We start from the raw sequence: 13,390 nt of genomic DNA on the forward strand, positions 1-13,390 counted from the left end.
CTTTACTGAAAGAGTGGTCAGGCACTGGAACAGCCTGCCCAGGGAGGTGGTGGAGTCACCATCCCTGGAGGTATTTAAGAAACGTGTAGACATGGCTCTTCAGGGCATGCTCTAGTGCCCAGGATTATTGTTTGTGGTGGGGTGTTGTGTGTGGGGTTGTGGGTGTGGAGTTTAGTAGGTGGGTGCTTTTTTTTTTTTTTTTTTTGTGGTTGGACTCGATGATCTCAGAGGTCCCTTCCAACCACTAAGATTCTGTGATTCTGTGATTCTGTAATGCTTCCCCTTTAAATGTGTAAATGCAGTTTTAATTAGTATTTGCCAACATCTAACTTGTCAACATTGTAAATCCATTTTTGGATATCCTGTGCAGAAAAGCAGAGTAATGTTTTTAAAAGAAACTAGCTTTGAAATCTAGTCCAGGCTTCAGTGTCTGCAGATGAGGTGCCAAGAGACAGCTTTTGGTGCCTCATCTGCAGACACAGGTGAAGGGGTGGCAGAAAGTCATCTCCTCACCTGAGAGCAGCTATAAAGCAGAGGGTCACTAATGCAATTAAGCCTTTATGTGCCTGAATGCACACACCGAAGCCTGGCTTACGTACTTCCAAAATTCTCTGTTGTGCCCATGTCAGCTTTGACCCCCGAGCCAACACAGAACTTTGGCAAACTGGTGTACTGCAGATGCAGCTTTTACCTATTGTATAGATTTAAAATGCCTACATCAACACTCGTTATGTCTTTTAAGCACCTAAATGTCTGCTTTGAATTGCTCAGAAGTATGTGATACTACCATACCGCTGCAGGCTTGCATTCTCCCGTGCGCATCTCTGGGGCTATAGGTCCTTCTGAATCTCCTATGCAGCCATTGCTTCTCCAGTGGCCATGCATTAATTGTACAATACAAATACACATCCCTACAGCAGTAAGTCCCACAGCGTAAGTACTTGCTCTGTAACTTTTCTGTATTTCAGAATTATTTTTTTTTCTGGGCTTTTAACCTGTCACTTAATTTAATCCTTGTATTATGAGAGACAGTGTGCAGTTACTCCCCTTTCACCTTCTCCATGATAGTCCTCTAAGCCCTGAAAACTTCTATTTGAGGCTGAAGAGTCCTGCTCTATTTAGTCTCTTAATTGTAGGCAATTCTTTCTGTGCCTTTGATCATCTTTGGGTAGGTTTTTACTTCTCCTGTATCTTTGTTAAGATGCAGAAGGCCAAGCTGTATCCTGTATTCAAGGTGCAGGTGCATGATACATCAATACAGCCACACAAAGACTTTATTTTTCCTTTTCTAAGCTTTCAAAACCTTGCATTAGCTGTTTTGTTTCTGTGCTTGGTACAAGAGCTGCCATTTTCATAAAGCTATGTAAATTTGTGTTCACTTTCCTAAGCAGAAGTAGATCACTCAGACCCATCGCTGCTTTTCCCATATACATTGCTTTGCATATCCAGATGGAAATTAATTTCTGAAAAGGTTTTGTGGCCCAGTCACTCTGCATTAGAGATTCTTCTATAGGTCTTCAGCAGCAGCTTTCAGTTTTTGTATGCCTGTCTGGAATCATCAGCAAATCACTTTGGTTTTCTGGTAGCCTATCAGACAGTCTAGCTCTTTCATGTTGCTGAAGCGTTTGAAGAAAGGATTAATTCAGCCTGGTTTTACAGCAGCTTCTGTATGAATACTATCCCACTGCCAGTTGCGTGATGGAATCCTGTTGTAGGATTTCCACTGAGCCATTTGCAACCCAGTTGCAGCTCAAGGATGACAGGCCACACATCCCCCAGCTGGATGATAAACTATCTGCCCCCATTTACTTTAAGATTCAGTGTTCCTAAGACAGAATACATTTCAGGTAGAGAAATGGACTGCTCCCTCTCTCTGAACCCTGCGGGCTACACTGCCCCAGCTGGACTTCACCTGCATAAAGAGAGCTTACAGACCACTTCTGTGGTGCTCAGGCTCAACACTGATCCTCTAAATGCGAGCAGATTCTGTCCCACAGGTAAAATACTTACAGCTGACACTAACATCTCCATACGGTAGTGGGAGCAATGGGGAATGCAAAGGGTGCTGGGTATATCGCAAGATTGGGTTCCTCCTATATGTCTGTTCCACTACTTCAAAGTTTGTGCTGTTTTCCTGGGGGGAAAAAAAAAGAAAAAAGAAAAAAAAAGAATTATCCTCAAATGGGGACAGTCTTTCACAGGATATCCTTATATATTTAGGTTCGAGCTCAACCATGTTTATTGAAGTTTCTGGAGGTCCATAAAGGGACTAGGTGACCAAAGCATAGTTCACATATAAAAATTACTCTACATTATTTCTGTAAATAAAACATAAGAACGGCCGTGCTGGGTCGTACGAAAGGTGACCAAGCCCAGGATCTTGACTTCAAATGTGGCTTGTGGCTGATACCTAATACAGGCATGTAATGGGCATGTATGGCACGATTCCTCCCTGGTATATACTTCAAGCTTTCAACAGCAAATGGTTAATGACTTTCTGACCACAGATCGATCCTCCATGAGCCTGTCCTCCCTGAATTTATCTGGTTGTACTACATGTGTTTACAGAACGGACAACCAAAATGCACACGGTGTTCAAAATCTGGGCCTGTCACTATCATACACACTGGCATCAAATTCTTCCACATTTTGTCCTATATTCCTTCCCTAACAGTACTTAATGTTCCATTTGTCCTTGAATCCTGCGCTGAAGTTTTCCAATATTCTCCACAGTCACTCCCAGCTCTTCCTTCCTGAATAGTTACTATCTAATGGCATTTAGTTTACAGCTCATCACAATGTGTATGTTTACATATACCTTTCTTCTGAAATATGCTTTGGTGTGTCTTCTAACATGATTCTACATTTAATTTGCTACAGTTTCTGGAACGAAGCCTTTTCAAAAATTACTCCTGCTACAGTGGCACAATTTCTGCTATTTTGAAGGGCATTTTCTTTCCACTCTGTACTCTGCTATTTAACCATGCAAGCCTTAGGTATGAAGAGGACTTCAGGTTACAGCAAAGTCATATGGCTGGCAGGAATGGAAATTTTTATATTTGTGTCCGGAGGATGCCCAGGAGAGGAAAGGATGAAGCAAGGATTTGCAAATACTTGATGGTGTAATCCTGCATGCAATTTGTAATTGCATAGCAGTGGTAGCCTAGACTTATGCAGATCAGTTAACATGCTAATTCAAAATAAATTTCACCTAAGATTTGATTATTTAGTTGCACAGTCATTTAGGTTTCTTTTCTTCTCTTTTTTTTCCCCCCTAAGACAGCAACCCCGTTTGTTGCCACATTCTCAGCAATGACTGGGTAAGGCCAGTGGTGATCTGGCTGCTCCCAGCTCACTTGGGAATGAGCATGATGCCACCTACCCTGATGTCACGAATGAGTTGCTGTGTAGGTGTTTCTATGGGAACTTTGCTGTCAATGACACCTTGAATGGCAGAGGCCCAGCGCATAGCTTCATTCAACAGCTTCGTGTACAGTCTGTAGGAGTGCTTTCGCCCATGGACAATGATGTTCCAATAGCCTGTGGAGAAACAAAGAAGCTGGAAGGTGAAACTTGCTTCCATGTTATCTTCTTTTTTTGTCTGTAGCACTTGGCTGAGGAAAACCGTCGCTGCTTTGATAGCAACATATAGTGTGTCTGGTTAAAATTGACTAGGTAGACATTAATGTCCCCCGTTCCCAAAACACATTTATCAGCAGGAAGGTCCCAACCCAGGTTTTGGTACAAAGACAGCTTTCCAAGACACAAGTATCTTGTAGTGTAACATGAATACTCCTGTGCCAACCAGGCAGCTCACTTTCACTGGCAGGGTTAGCCAACACTGTGCTATTTGTCACTCAGGAAATGACCACTCTAAACACAGCACCCGGTCAGATTGCCAAATCAGTTCTCATAACTTTTAAAAATAATGTGTTTGACATAAACTGAGAGAACAGGTCAGGGTGATGACAACTCACTCTGATAAAGGCAGCCCTACACATCTGTTGAGGTAAAAAAAGTTAATGATTTCTTGCAAATGAACAGAATAAATTTCTTCTCATCACACTTTAATAAACACTTCCAGCTTTCAGCCTTTTTAAAAAATATTCCAAGTAACTTCACTACTCAAATGTCCAGTATTTCAAGTCTTCATCTTCTTTGCCGGGGGGATTCACCCTTTGCCTCATAACTCGAGCTCCCTCCCAAACTCCTAAGGCAAGCAATGCAGGATCATGCCACATCCTGCCTTCCCAGAACTGCACAGAAAGCAAACATAGGCCCTTGTCATCTTTTGTTTCTAACAACTTGAGTGATGCTACAAACAAGACTTACAGTGTATGCCATTGCTCTTATTTACGAGAATAACATTGACCCCAGAGACAAATGTGGGGCATGCCACAAAATGACAGTTATTTACAGAGATGGACTGATAATTACAGTGTCAGCTATAAGAACTCATACCCCTTTCCCTATCCGGGAAACACTTAGTGACACTACTCAGTGAAAAAACATCAGCACTGTGTATCTCTGTCAGGTGTGAGGGATTTTCTGTCACTTGCACCCTACTCTCTGGCCCTTTGCAAGTCTCTTAGAGTTTCTGTGGGGAAAGATGTTTGCAGCCAGACACAGAGCCTCAGATAACATCAAGTCTACCTCCTCAATATGACACACCATTACATTCCTGCACCATCCCCTCTTCAGGCAACTCCACACATGGAAATTCTACTCACTACTGCTTGCTTCTTCTTACCTGTGTCTTTAAAAACCCTCTCATCGGGCTGCACTACGGAGCAGAGGCTATTGAGCACGAGTGTGCCAAGCTTGGCAGCTGTGCGCTCAGATGACTTGTAGTAATCGAGGGCAGTGTTTGTCAGAACAAACCAGCGTTTCTTCATCTTCAGAGAGGACATCTTGTTGCTGCTCTGAACCTCTTTGTGAAGCCAGCCTAGCACAGGAACACAAACATGTCAATGGTTTCACCACTACAACAGTCCTGTCTCTTGCCTGGTGGGTCTCTAACTCTGGGATCGGAAATCCACCTCTCTGGAAAAGGCTCTTGCTGGGAGCTACCGGCCCTACCCATGAGCCCAGAGGTTCCATATAAAGAAAAGACAAAGAGACAGACCTTCCCGAACACATGCCTTTGTGGCTACACCACTGTCACACACGTATCTTACTGTGAAGTGCAGAGCATACATTGACTTTGCAAAGGAGCATTCCTTTTTTTCTTTCACTAATGAACAATATGCGATAAAAGGAACCGTTGCCTTGCAATTACGTATTTTGAATTTAAGGTACTTGAACTGTTGTCTCATAACCTGCTTTATATCATTCAGTCTCCTTGAAATGTTTAAGATTAGGATGGAATGCTTATGCCCCTTTTTGGTGACCCTTTTCTTCCCATCCTCCTGCCTTGCCATAACCACTTTCAGACCTTTATTCCCTCATAGACACTTTCTGGAAGATGTAAGGCAATTTGCTCATGCATTTCCTTTCCACAGATTGGATCAGGAGTGTCTCCGTACATTTAAGAGCATGTGATAGGCTGAAAGTACTAGGGAAATTTAAAAATATTTGAGACAAATGGGAGACTAGTTTGTAATATGTGTGTGATCACTACTCATGCATCAGCTCCTCCATCTCCAACTAACTAGAGATACAATTTAAATCTTTTGCTCAGCCTCAGAGAATTATTCTTACCTCACTATGTCTACCATAATCAGGTTAGTTTGTTTAGCTGAGGACAGCAGACAAAGATCTCTCTCCCTCTCACTCTACATGACAGGTGTCAGAAGGAACAGAGCTTTCTGAACACAAAAGCTGCAGTGTCATGTTATAGTCAGACTAAGCCAGCTGCTCCTAAACGGCAGCCATGCTCCTATTCCCTGACGGCATTTGCTGGACGTGTTGAAATAGGCTACAGAACCAACATCAGAAAACTGAATGCACAAAAGAAGGCCTTATTTTTTTTCCAGCTTTAGCTTTCTGAATCCACCTAACAAGGAATTTGTTAAAAGCCAGTGCCAGCACAACACAGGACATGGCAAGCAGCAGGCAGGGAGGTGGAGAGGGGCAGAGAATGACAGGTTTTGGGGAGCAGCTAAACCCTAGATTGGATGAGCTACAATCAAACCTCCCCCTCAGATTATAAACAGAAGATGAGTTTCACATGCTGTAATTGCATGCATTTCCTTTTACCTCTCACAAGGAACTCCTGGCCATCAACCTTAGATTCGCCTTTTGGTTTCTGCAGCAGGGAGATCCAGTGATGCATCTCCTCGGGGGTGTCGCTGTTGCAGTGAATCACTCGGTTTGCTGTGATGATCACAAAAGAATTTGGTCTGCCAGAAAATAAAAGCATGAAAACTGGTCATAGCCATGCAAATATTTCAACTCACAGCACACCCAAAGCCATGTCCTCTACCTTCCCATAAACAATGCAGAAAGATTCTCTGAATACAAGCTACAGAGAAGTGTAGAACCACTTAAGAGCAACTACTGTGCAGTTGGTCTGCAAGCTGATGAACGCAGAGACCAGATAAATGGAATTAAACATCTTTCAAAAGCTATTTCCAAAGACTAGAAAACATTAATTAGCTAATGACCAGCTGTAAAATGTCTGGGTTCATAAGCAAAGGACTTTGTTCTACTTTCTGATCGGACTGAGTTAGTGCTAGTACCACTGGGCTGAGCTAGTACGGCCATTCTCCTTGTACTTATTAAAAACCAGTGATGCAGTAGCAAATGTAGGTCCCAGCAGAGTCAGCTAAGGTGGGTTTGAGATTTGTTTTAAAAAGGATGATCCTGACAAAACAGAGGAAAAACTGTTATGTTCCTCTTAGATGACTTTGTCCTTCTCTTGCAACAGACAAATGTGGACTACGAAAAGAATATTGACAATTATGCACAGAACTGATGCTTTACAGGAAAATGGAAGAATAAAAATGACCAGTTCCAAGAGGACAGACTCAGAAAACTTTGAAAGCAAACACAGATTTCTATGAGAAAACAAAGAAATTGAAAAGTAAAACGCAAGTATGAAACAAAAGGTAAAAGGTGCAAATCAAGCAACTGTCTGGCCATTGCATAAACTTAAAAATAGGCTGCATAAAAACCATAGTTGAAAATGAAGCATTCTCCTCAAAATTTGTTTAATGGTGATTCAAACACTTATACTCCAGAAGAGTGTACCTCAGCAGATACATGAACAAATTTAGATTGGATATCGGGAAGAAATTCTTTACTGTGAGGGTGGTGAGGCACTGGCACAGGTTGCCCAGGGAGGTTGTGGATTCCCCATCCCTGGAAGTGTTCAAGGCCAGGCTGGATGGGGCTTTGAGCAGCCTGGTCTAGTGGGAGGTGTCCCTGCCCATGGCAGGGGGGTTGGAACTGGATGATCTTTAAGGTCCCTTCCAACGCGAACCATTCTGCGATTCTGTGAAATTTTGGCTGTTCAGCTTACTATTTGTGCCTAGTTTTTTACTGGGATACAGATTAACTATGAGGAGCCCAGGCTGAGAACTGGCTAAAACATTTTGATCAATGAAATCTTAAGTCTGCTACCAAGATGTGCATTTCCTATACTAGTAACCCGAAGTCCCGGCAACCTGTGTGCAAAAAAAAGCAGATCACAGAGGTAAATAACTTAATAACTAACGTTTTACTTCAGCACTGTAGTAAGAATCTTTGCCCTGGCTGAACCTGTTAACACTGTAGGAAATAATTAAATGTTAACATAAAGTGATATGAAATGTCCGGTAGTCTCTTCTCTGAAACTAACCAGTCTGTGAACTAAAGGTCTGTGCTCTGTTGTAAAGATTTCAAGAGTACAAATGTCTAAATTCATCCATTACTCTTCCACAATGCTGTTTCTGTCCCCTAAATTTACAAGATTAACTCAAAATTATTCTGTTGAAAAGCTCAAAGTTCTGGTTTTGCTAGAAATTTTTGTTTAGTATTAATAGGTAAGACTGTAATTTCTTGCCATTGATATTACGCTGTTTCCACTTCTAAGAGGAAAAGGAGAAACTTTCGCTCAAAGAAAATACACATGGGAACTTCATGCCTGTGAAGTGACATAGCTTGAAACAAGCTAAAGACTTCAGTTTCAGTTATGTTTATTTGTTTGGAGATAAATTCTTAGGAGTTTAAACAAATGCAACCCGCAAAGAAAACCTGGGCCTACCCACAAAAATATGTTAGAGAGTTTCTGATCTAGGAGATGGTGAAGTTGCTGTACCTACCTATCAGGATTGTCTGAGGCACAGACAGAGTCGATAAGCCCCACGTCCAGCGTTCCCTGTACAGTGAGAAAGACACAGATAACAGGAACGGCTTACATCTTAAATTACAGACATTCTCTTTTGTGAATAGGAACGGAACTGAAAACATTCTTCTGAATTCCAACAGCTTGAGTAGCAATGAACATACGGGAAAGGCACGAGTGAGTCATCTTTGCTCCCTAAACAGCATAAGATGTGCAAGGGCTCCACAGCATTGGAGAAAAAAAAAGCTACAAATTTCCAGAAAGCATTAGGAAGGTCTGAAATAACCTTTTGCTAGCATCTCAATACTAGCAAAATACATAAATGCATAGCTCTTCCCAACTGCATATCTTCTCTCCGGAGTAACTGTGACCCAGACTAGTCCCATAATCCCATCCAAAGATGTTTTATCTGCACAACGCAGCCCTCCTCTTCCACACAAAGAGAGCTATTGGTGATCAATCTGAGCCACCCACCACAACCACCACATTCCCCACGCCTTACCCTCTTTTCTATCAGCTTTGCTGTTTCGTTATAATAATTGTCCAACTTTCTTATACTGCTCATGAACTACAGCACTGCATGTGCTGGAAAAACATGCACAAAACAGTTAAACACAGAGGGTTCTAAGCATGCCCGCAGACTGGTTGCACAGTAACTCACCACAGCATTCTTTGGATTGGCCTGTTCATCTTGCATTTCCCTCAGCTGCTGTGCCGTAGCACTGTGTACTCGGCTCAGGACATTAAACCAACCACTGGCAATCGAAACAGACTCAAAGTTAGGATTTGGGTAGTGAAGCTAGCTCTAGAATATGATCAAGGAACCTGAAAAGCAGCCTGTGGGAATATTTCTTCATTCACAATTTCCTGAGGACTATGCTACAAAATACCTCTTGGGCTGATCATACCAGACCCTAACGTCTTCCTCCTTATTTATCCATGAAAATTCTGCACATGTTCTTCAACCCACTGACAGCTGCTCCCACAAAAACCAGTCTTCTACTTGCTATTCAAGGAACTGTAAGCAGGCAGTGGCCTTACCAGGCAGCACATGTCAGCAGACTGAGAAGAGCATATAGATGTTGTAAAGACAGGGTCAGTTGGGAATCGTCCTGGACTAGAGTCCTAGAGACGCCTGGGAGCCTTCTTAACTAGCCTCTCTCTGATCTGCTCATAAACTTGAAAGTCATATGGCTGTCAATTAATCATGAGTTTTATTATAAGTTAATTTGGAGTTAAGTTATTTCTCTGTGAAAGGGCTTCTCATTACAGACATATCTGGAGGCTAATCTCTGTTGCAGAACAAGCGGATTCTTATCTGCAGCTTCCAGTGAGATCTGCAAACATCTAGACTTCATGGAGGATTCTCAAATTGGATAGTCTACGACATCTGCTGATCTGCCCTTTGCTAGTGCAAGTGTTGGTGTTTTCTTCTCCTTCAGAACAGAGACTGACAGGGCATTGACAGAGGCCACATTTGTTTTACACTTGCCCTAGCAATTCTGCAGTGTTATCCTGGGGCATGACTACTCCAGTTGTGTACGTTCTGGGCTAAGAAGTTATTGTTTCTTCAGCTGCTGCCCCTTGAATTTGCCTGTTTCTTGTTCATGTGTCTGTTCTTTAGTCTATTTCTGTTAATTTATTTGTGTCCAAACACTTTCCCCCTTCCTCTCTATACATCCAAATGAAATAACAGACCCTATAACTTCACAGAATCAGATTAAAGTAGATCAAAGAAACAGTTACACTGGCTGGGCTGAGAGAGCAGAAGCCTTGGTAAGAATGGGAAAAGTGGCAGGACATGAGCAGCTAGGGACAGTAACCTCTTAACTTGGCTTTGCGTAGCCAGAACAGGTTGTCCAACCTGCCCTTAAACAACTGATTCCCACTGCCAGGCCAGGCCGCCAAGAAGGAAGGACATGAGTCATTTGTTTGCTTTGCACTGGGAAGATTTTATCAGATGACACTACAGACTCTGATAAGCTGCAGCCTTTTCTCTGTCTCCTGGATAAAACCCAGCTGCTCTCGCAATCATTTACAGACAACATGAATAGACTTTTTGTTTGATTCAAGATTCCATTTAATAAATAAATCAGCTATTAGACGTTCCAGTTTATATTAAGGTTTTGTGTGTCTCCTGAAGTAACCCTTGAATTCAGCATGCTCACAGCCACATAAGAAGGTGGCAGTCCTGTGACTGAGCAATAGGCTGAACCACCATCTCGGTAGCCATAACTGAGAGTCCCCAAAGTAGGTGTGGTACCTCCCAGTAAGCACGAAATGACACTCGGGAATGAATTCCCTCTTTTCTCCAGCAAAAAGGATGTGATTATGTTTCCCAGGCTCTCCCACGAGTAGCTGCGCCAGACCTGCACCAAATGAACAAACCTAACAAAACTCTTTCTTATACCTGGCATCTTCAGGCGACTCTGCAACGATGTGATAAACTCTGTCTTCTGTCACAACGTCCAAGGCATTCTCCTTTTCATGAATGTCCACAATCTCCCTGCAACACAGCAAATCAAAAGAGCCAAAACTGAAAACGTTTCACAGGCATAAATTCCATCTGGCCAATTTTTTTCACATCGTACCATTCACCATACGGAAGGGAAATCACTGGTTTAGATGGCTTGTACCTCCAACAGAAATACAAAATTCCTCTAATACATATTAAGACTTATAGGCTACCCTTAAAAAGATTTGTACAGTTAACCTACTACAAGAGCAAAGCTTCAAGTGTTAAATGGATTTTCTTCAAGTCACCAGCAGAGCAGATGGAAGAAGAGACAACAGGGAGGTTGATATAGAGGGCTGTTTACAAAGTGGGGCGTGCCACTACTCTTTTTGACACTTTACAGGCCCATATAATGCTAATAGGTGACTAGTCTCTCTTTCTTACAGCAGGAGCTGAGGATTTGGCTATGGCAGCAAAAAGAGCATTCAGAGCTCAGGAAAAGGCATAGCATGTGCTGCCAAACTCAAATCCTGCTGTGAGCTTCATACCACCTCTGTGAAATGCCTGGAGAAGCCAGGAAACAGATGGAGTCAGGGTAGGGGAGCATGCATGGGGTATGCACTTAATTAGCCCCTCCTGGTCTGGCTCCAGCCATGGCTTGGAAAGAGCTTCTGCCAGATTATGAAATGCAAGGCTGGAAAAAGAACTTGTAATCCTTTTCCAGCCTCCCTCCAGAGTAAAACTAGAAACTCTAATTGTCTTTTCCTTCCCTTATGTTTCTGATTCTCCTAGCCCTATGGAAGATACATAGACCGATGAACTGGCAGCACTGGGCACTTTATTATTGATTTAGAGACTGAATACTAGGGATCAAAAGGATTTATTTCTTCACTCACTTTGCCCTTCTGATATCAATTGTCCCCTTCAGCTTTTCCTCACTATCATTCTCAAAGTACATCAGCTTGGATTCTCGAAGCACAAACCAACGGCGTTTCCAGTTGCGGCGTGAAAGTGTTGACATGCCTCCACCTTTTTTATAGAGCCAGCCTGACTTCAGTGCCTCTTGCTTGGTGCGGAACCACATGAAGGCCTCGTTCTTCAAAACACACCAGCGCCGCCTCCACGGGTTCATGAGACCTCCTGCAAAGTGAGGGAGCAAGATTTCATCAGACACGCAACAAGTGCCATGTTTCCATTCTGATCCAGCTTCCTGGACACTGAGTTGCCACTTCAGCTCCTACATGAAGCGAAGGAGCTGAGGGAGAGAAACAAGATTATGCTTAAGTTTGGACTGAGAAAAAAACAGAACAAACTACTGAAACAAACACAAAATACAGAAATATATGCACTACACCAAATTTTTTAGTATTGTCTTCAGGTTTGTAGCTCAGAATGAGTCATTTAAGCCCATACTAAGTGGACACAATTAGGTCCTAGTGGCAAAGACATCCAGTCTAATTCCCTGACATCCACCTCCTAGCTCTTTGTTTTATTTGCTTGTTTTAATTAACAGAATAAGAAAAAAAAAAAAGAGAGTAAACTGAGAACTAAGAGCAGATGAAGATGATTCTGGAGAAACAGAAGAAGAAAGCGGGTTTTCTAGATTCCATCCTTCCACGCTTTTGGCTAAAGCCGCTTACCCTTCATGTAGAGATAGCTGTGAAAATAGGGTGGTCCTGAGCCATTGAAGATAGTGACTCGTCCATTACAAAACTCTTCGTCTGTATCAATGTAAACATCCACTTCTTCTTCACTGTCCAGAAACTAAAAGAAAATGAAGAAATACAGGCTACTTGGGTTCTCCTGGTCACAGGAGGAGTGGAGCCAAGTAACAAGGCTAGAGAAGTCACATGATCAGAAGGTGCAAAACTACACATGCTCCCTTTACAAAAAAAGCAATACAGTAAAACTAGAGGCTTGACAGCTTACCCATTAATGCCTAAAGCAAGAGTCTCCAGAGCATGGAATTTTCATACCAGAAAGGAGAGTGACATTCGGCAGTGGACATGGCTAGAAAACTCCAGTTACCCGCAGTAACAAACCTTCCTGCTTCAAGGCAGAGGCCACAGTCCAAAATCTGATTTAACGGGATTAAGAGAGAATTTTTCATTTTGGAGGACTTTTCTGATTTTTTTGGCAGACATGCCAAGATGCTGGACAAGATGGAGCACTAATCTATCCCCAGCAAGGAAATGTCTTGCTTTGGGTTGATTAGGATGAAAAACACGTTCCAGGATAACTGAGCCCTAAAAACAAAGATCTAAATTACTGAAATAATAGTACAGCATTTAATCAACCCTGTTCTCCAACTAGATAATGGCCCTCAGCCATAAGAAAGTACTTCACACATGAAATCGCAAACTATCCTATCACTTCCTTTACCTTAAATACAACTTCCTTAGATTTGCTTTATTAATTTAATACTAATGAATTCAGCTCCTTAGATTTTTCCTTCCTCAGATACATGTTGCTTCTTTTCATTTTTCCTTCTGTCCTCTCTCTGTGATCCCTTTACGTTTCTCTTTTGTCTCCTTCCTGTTCCACTCATCCATTCTCCCTCTCTTGCCATTACGTTTCAAAAAGCAGGTATTCTTGGATCAGCAGCTACTGATGGGATCTTGACCCAGCTGCAGTTATCTCTTCCTGTGGCTCATGCCATGACATAGTAT

The 13,390-nt window shown here is 42.4% G+C and overlaps 1 protein-coding gene across 1 annotated transcript in view; it reads right to left on the reverse strand.

Moving 5' to 3' along the window:
* Positions 1 to 13,390, reverse strand: part of LOC141746125 (unconventional myosin-X-like) — a 96,931-nt gene that overhangs the window by 10,708 nt on the left and 72,833 nt on the right. The window contains exons 26-34 of the mRNA XM_074593935.1: positions 12,362 to 12,485; positions 11,618 to 11,861; positions 10,677 to 10,772; positions 8,928 to 9,021; positions 8,244 to 8,299; positions 6,199 to 6,341; positions 4,751 to 4,945; positions 3,383 to 3,540; positions 2,011 to 2,134 (exon numbers count right to left, since the gene is read on the reverse strand). Of these exons, the coding sequence (XP_074450036.1) occupies positions 2,011 to 2,134; positions 3,383 to 3,540; positions 4,751 to 4,945; positions 6,199 to 6,341; positions 8,244 to 8,299; positions 8,928 to 9,021; positions 10,677 to 10,772; positions 11,618 to 11,861; positions 12,362 to 12,485 (1,234 nt within the window). The remainder of the gene's footprint in view (positions 1 to 2,010; positions 2,135 to 3,382; positions 3,541 to 4,750; positions 4,946 to 6,198; positions 6,342 to 8,243; positions 8,300 to 8,927; positions 9,022 to 10,676; positions 10,773 to 11,617; positions 11,862 to 12,361; positions 12,486 to 13,390) is intronic.

Source organism: Larus michahellis, chromosome 7 (assembly GCF_964199755.1).
Source record: "Larus michahellis chromosome 7, bLarMic1.1, whole genome shotgun sequence".
NCBI classification, from domain to species: Eukaryota; Metazoa; Chordata; class Aves; order Charadriiformes; family Laridae; genus Larus; species Larus michahellis.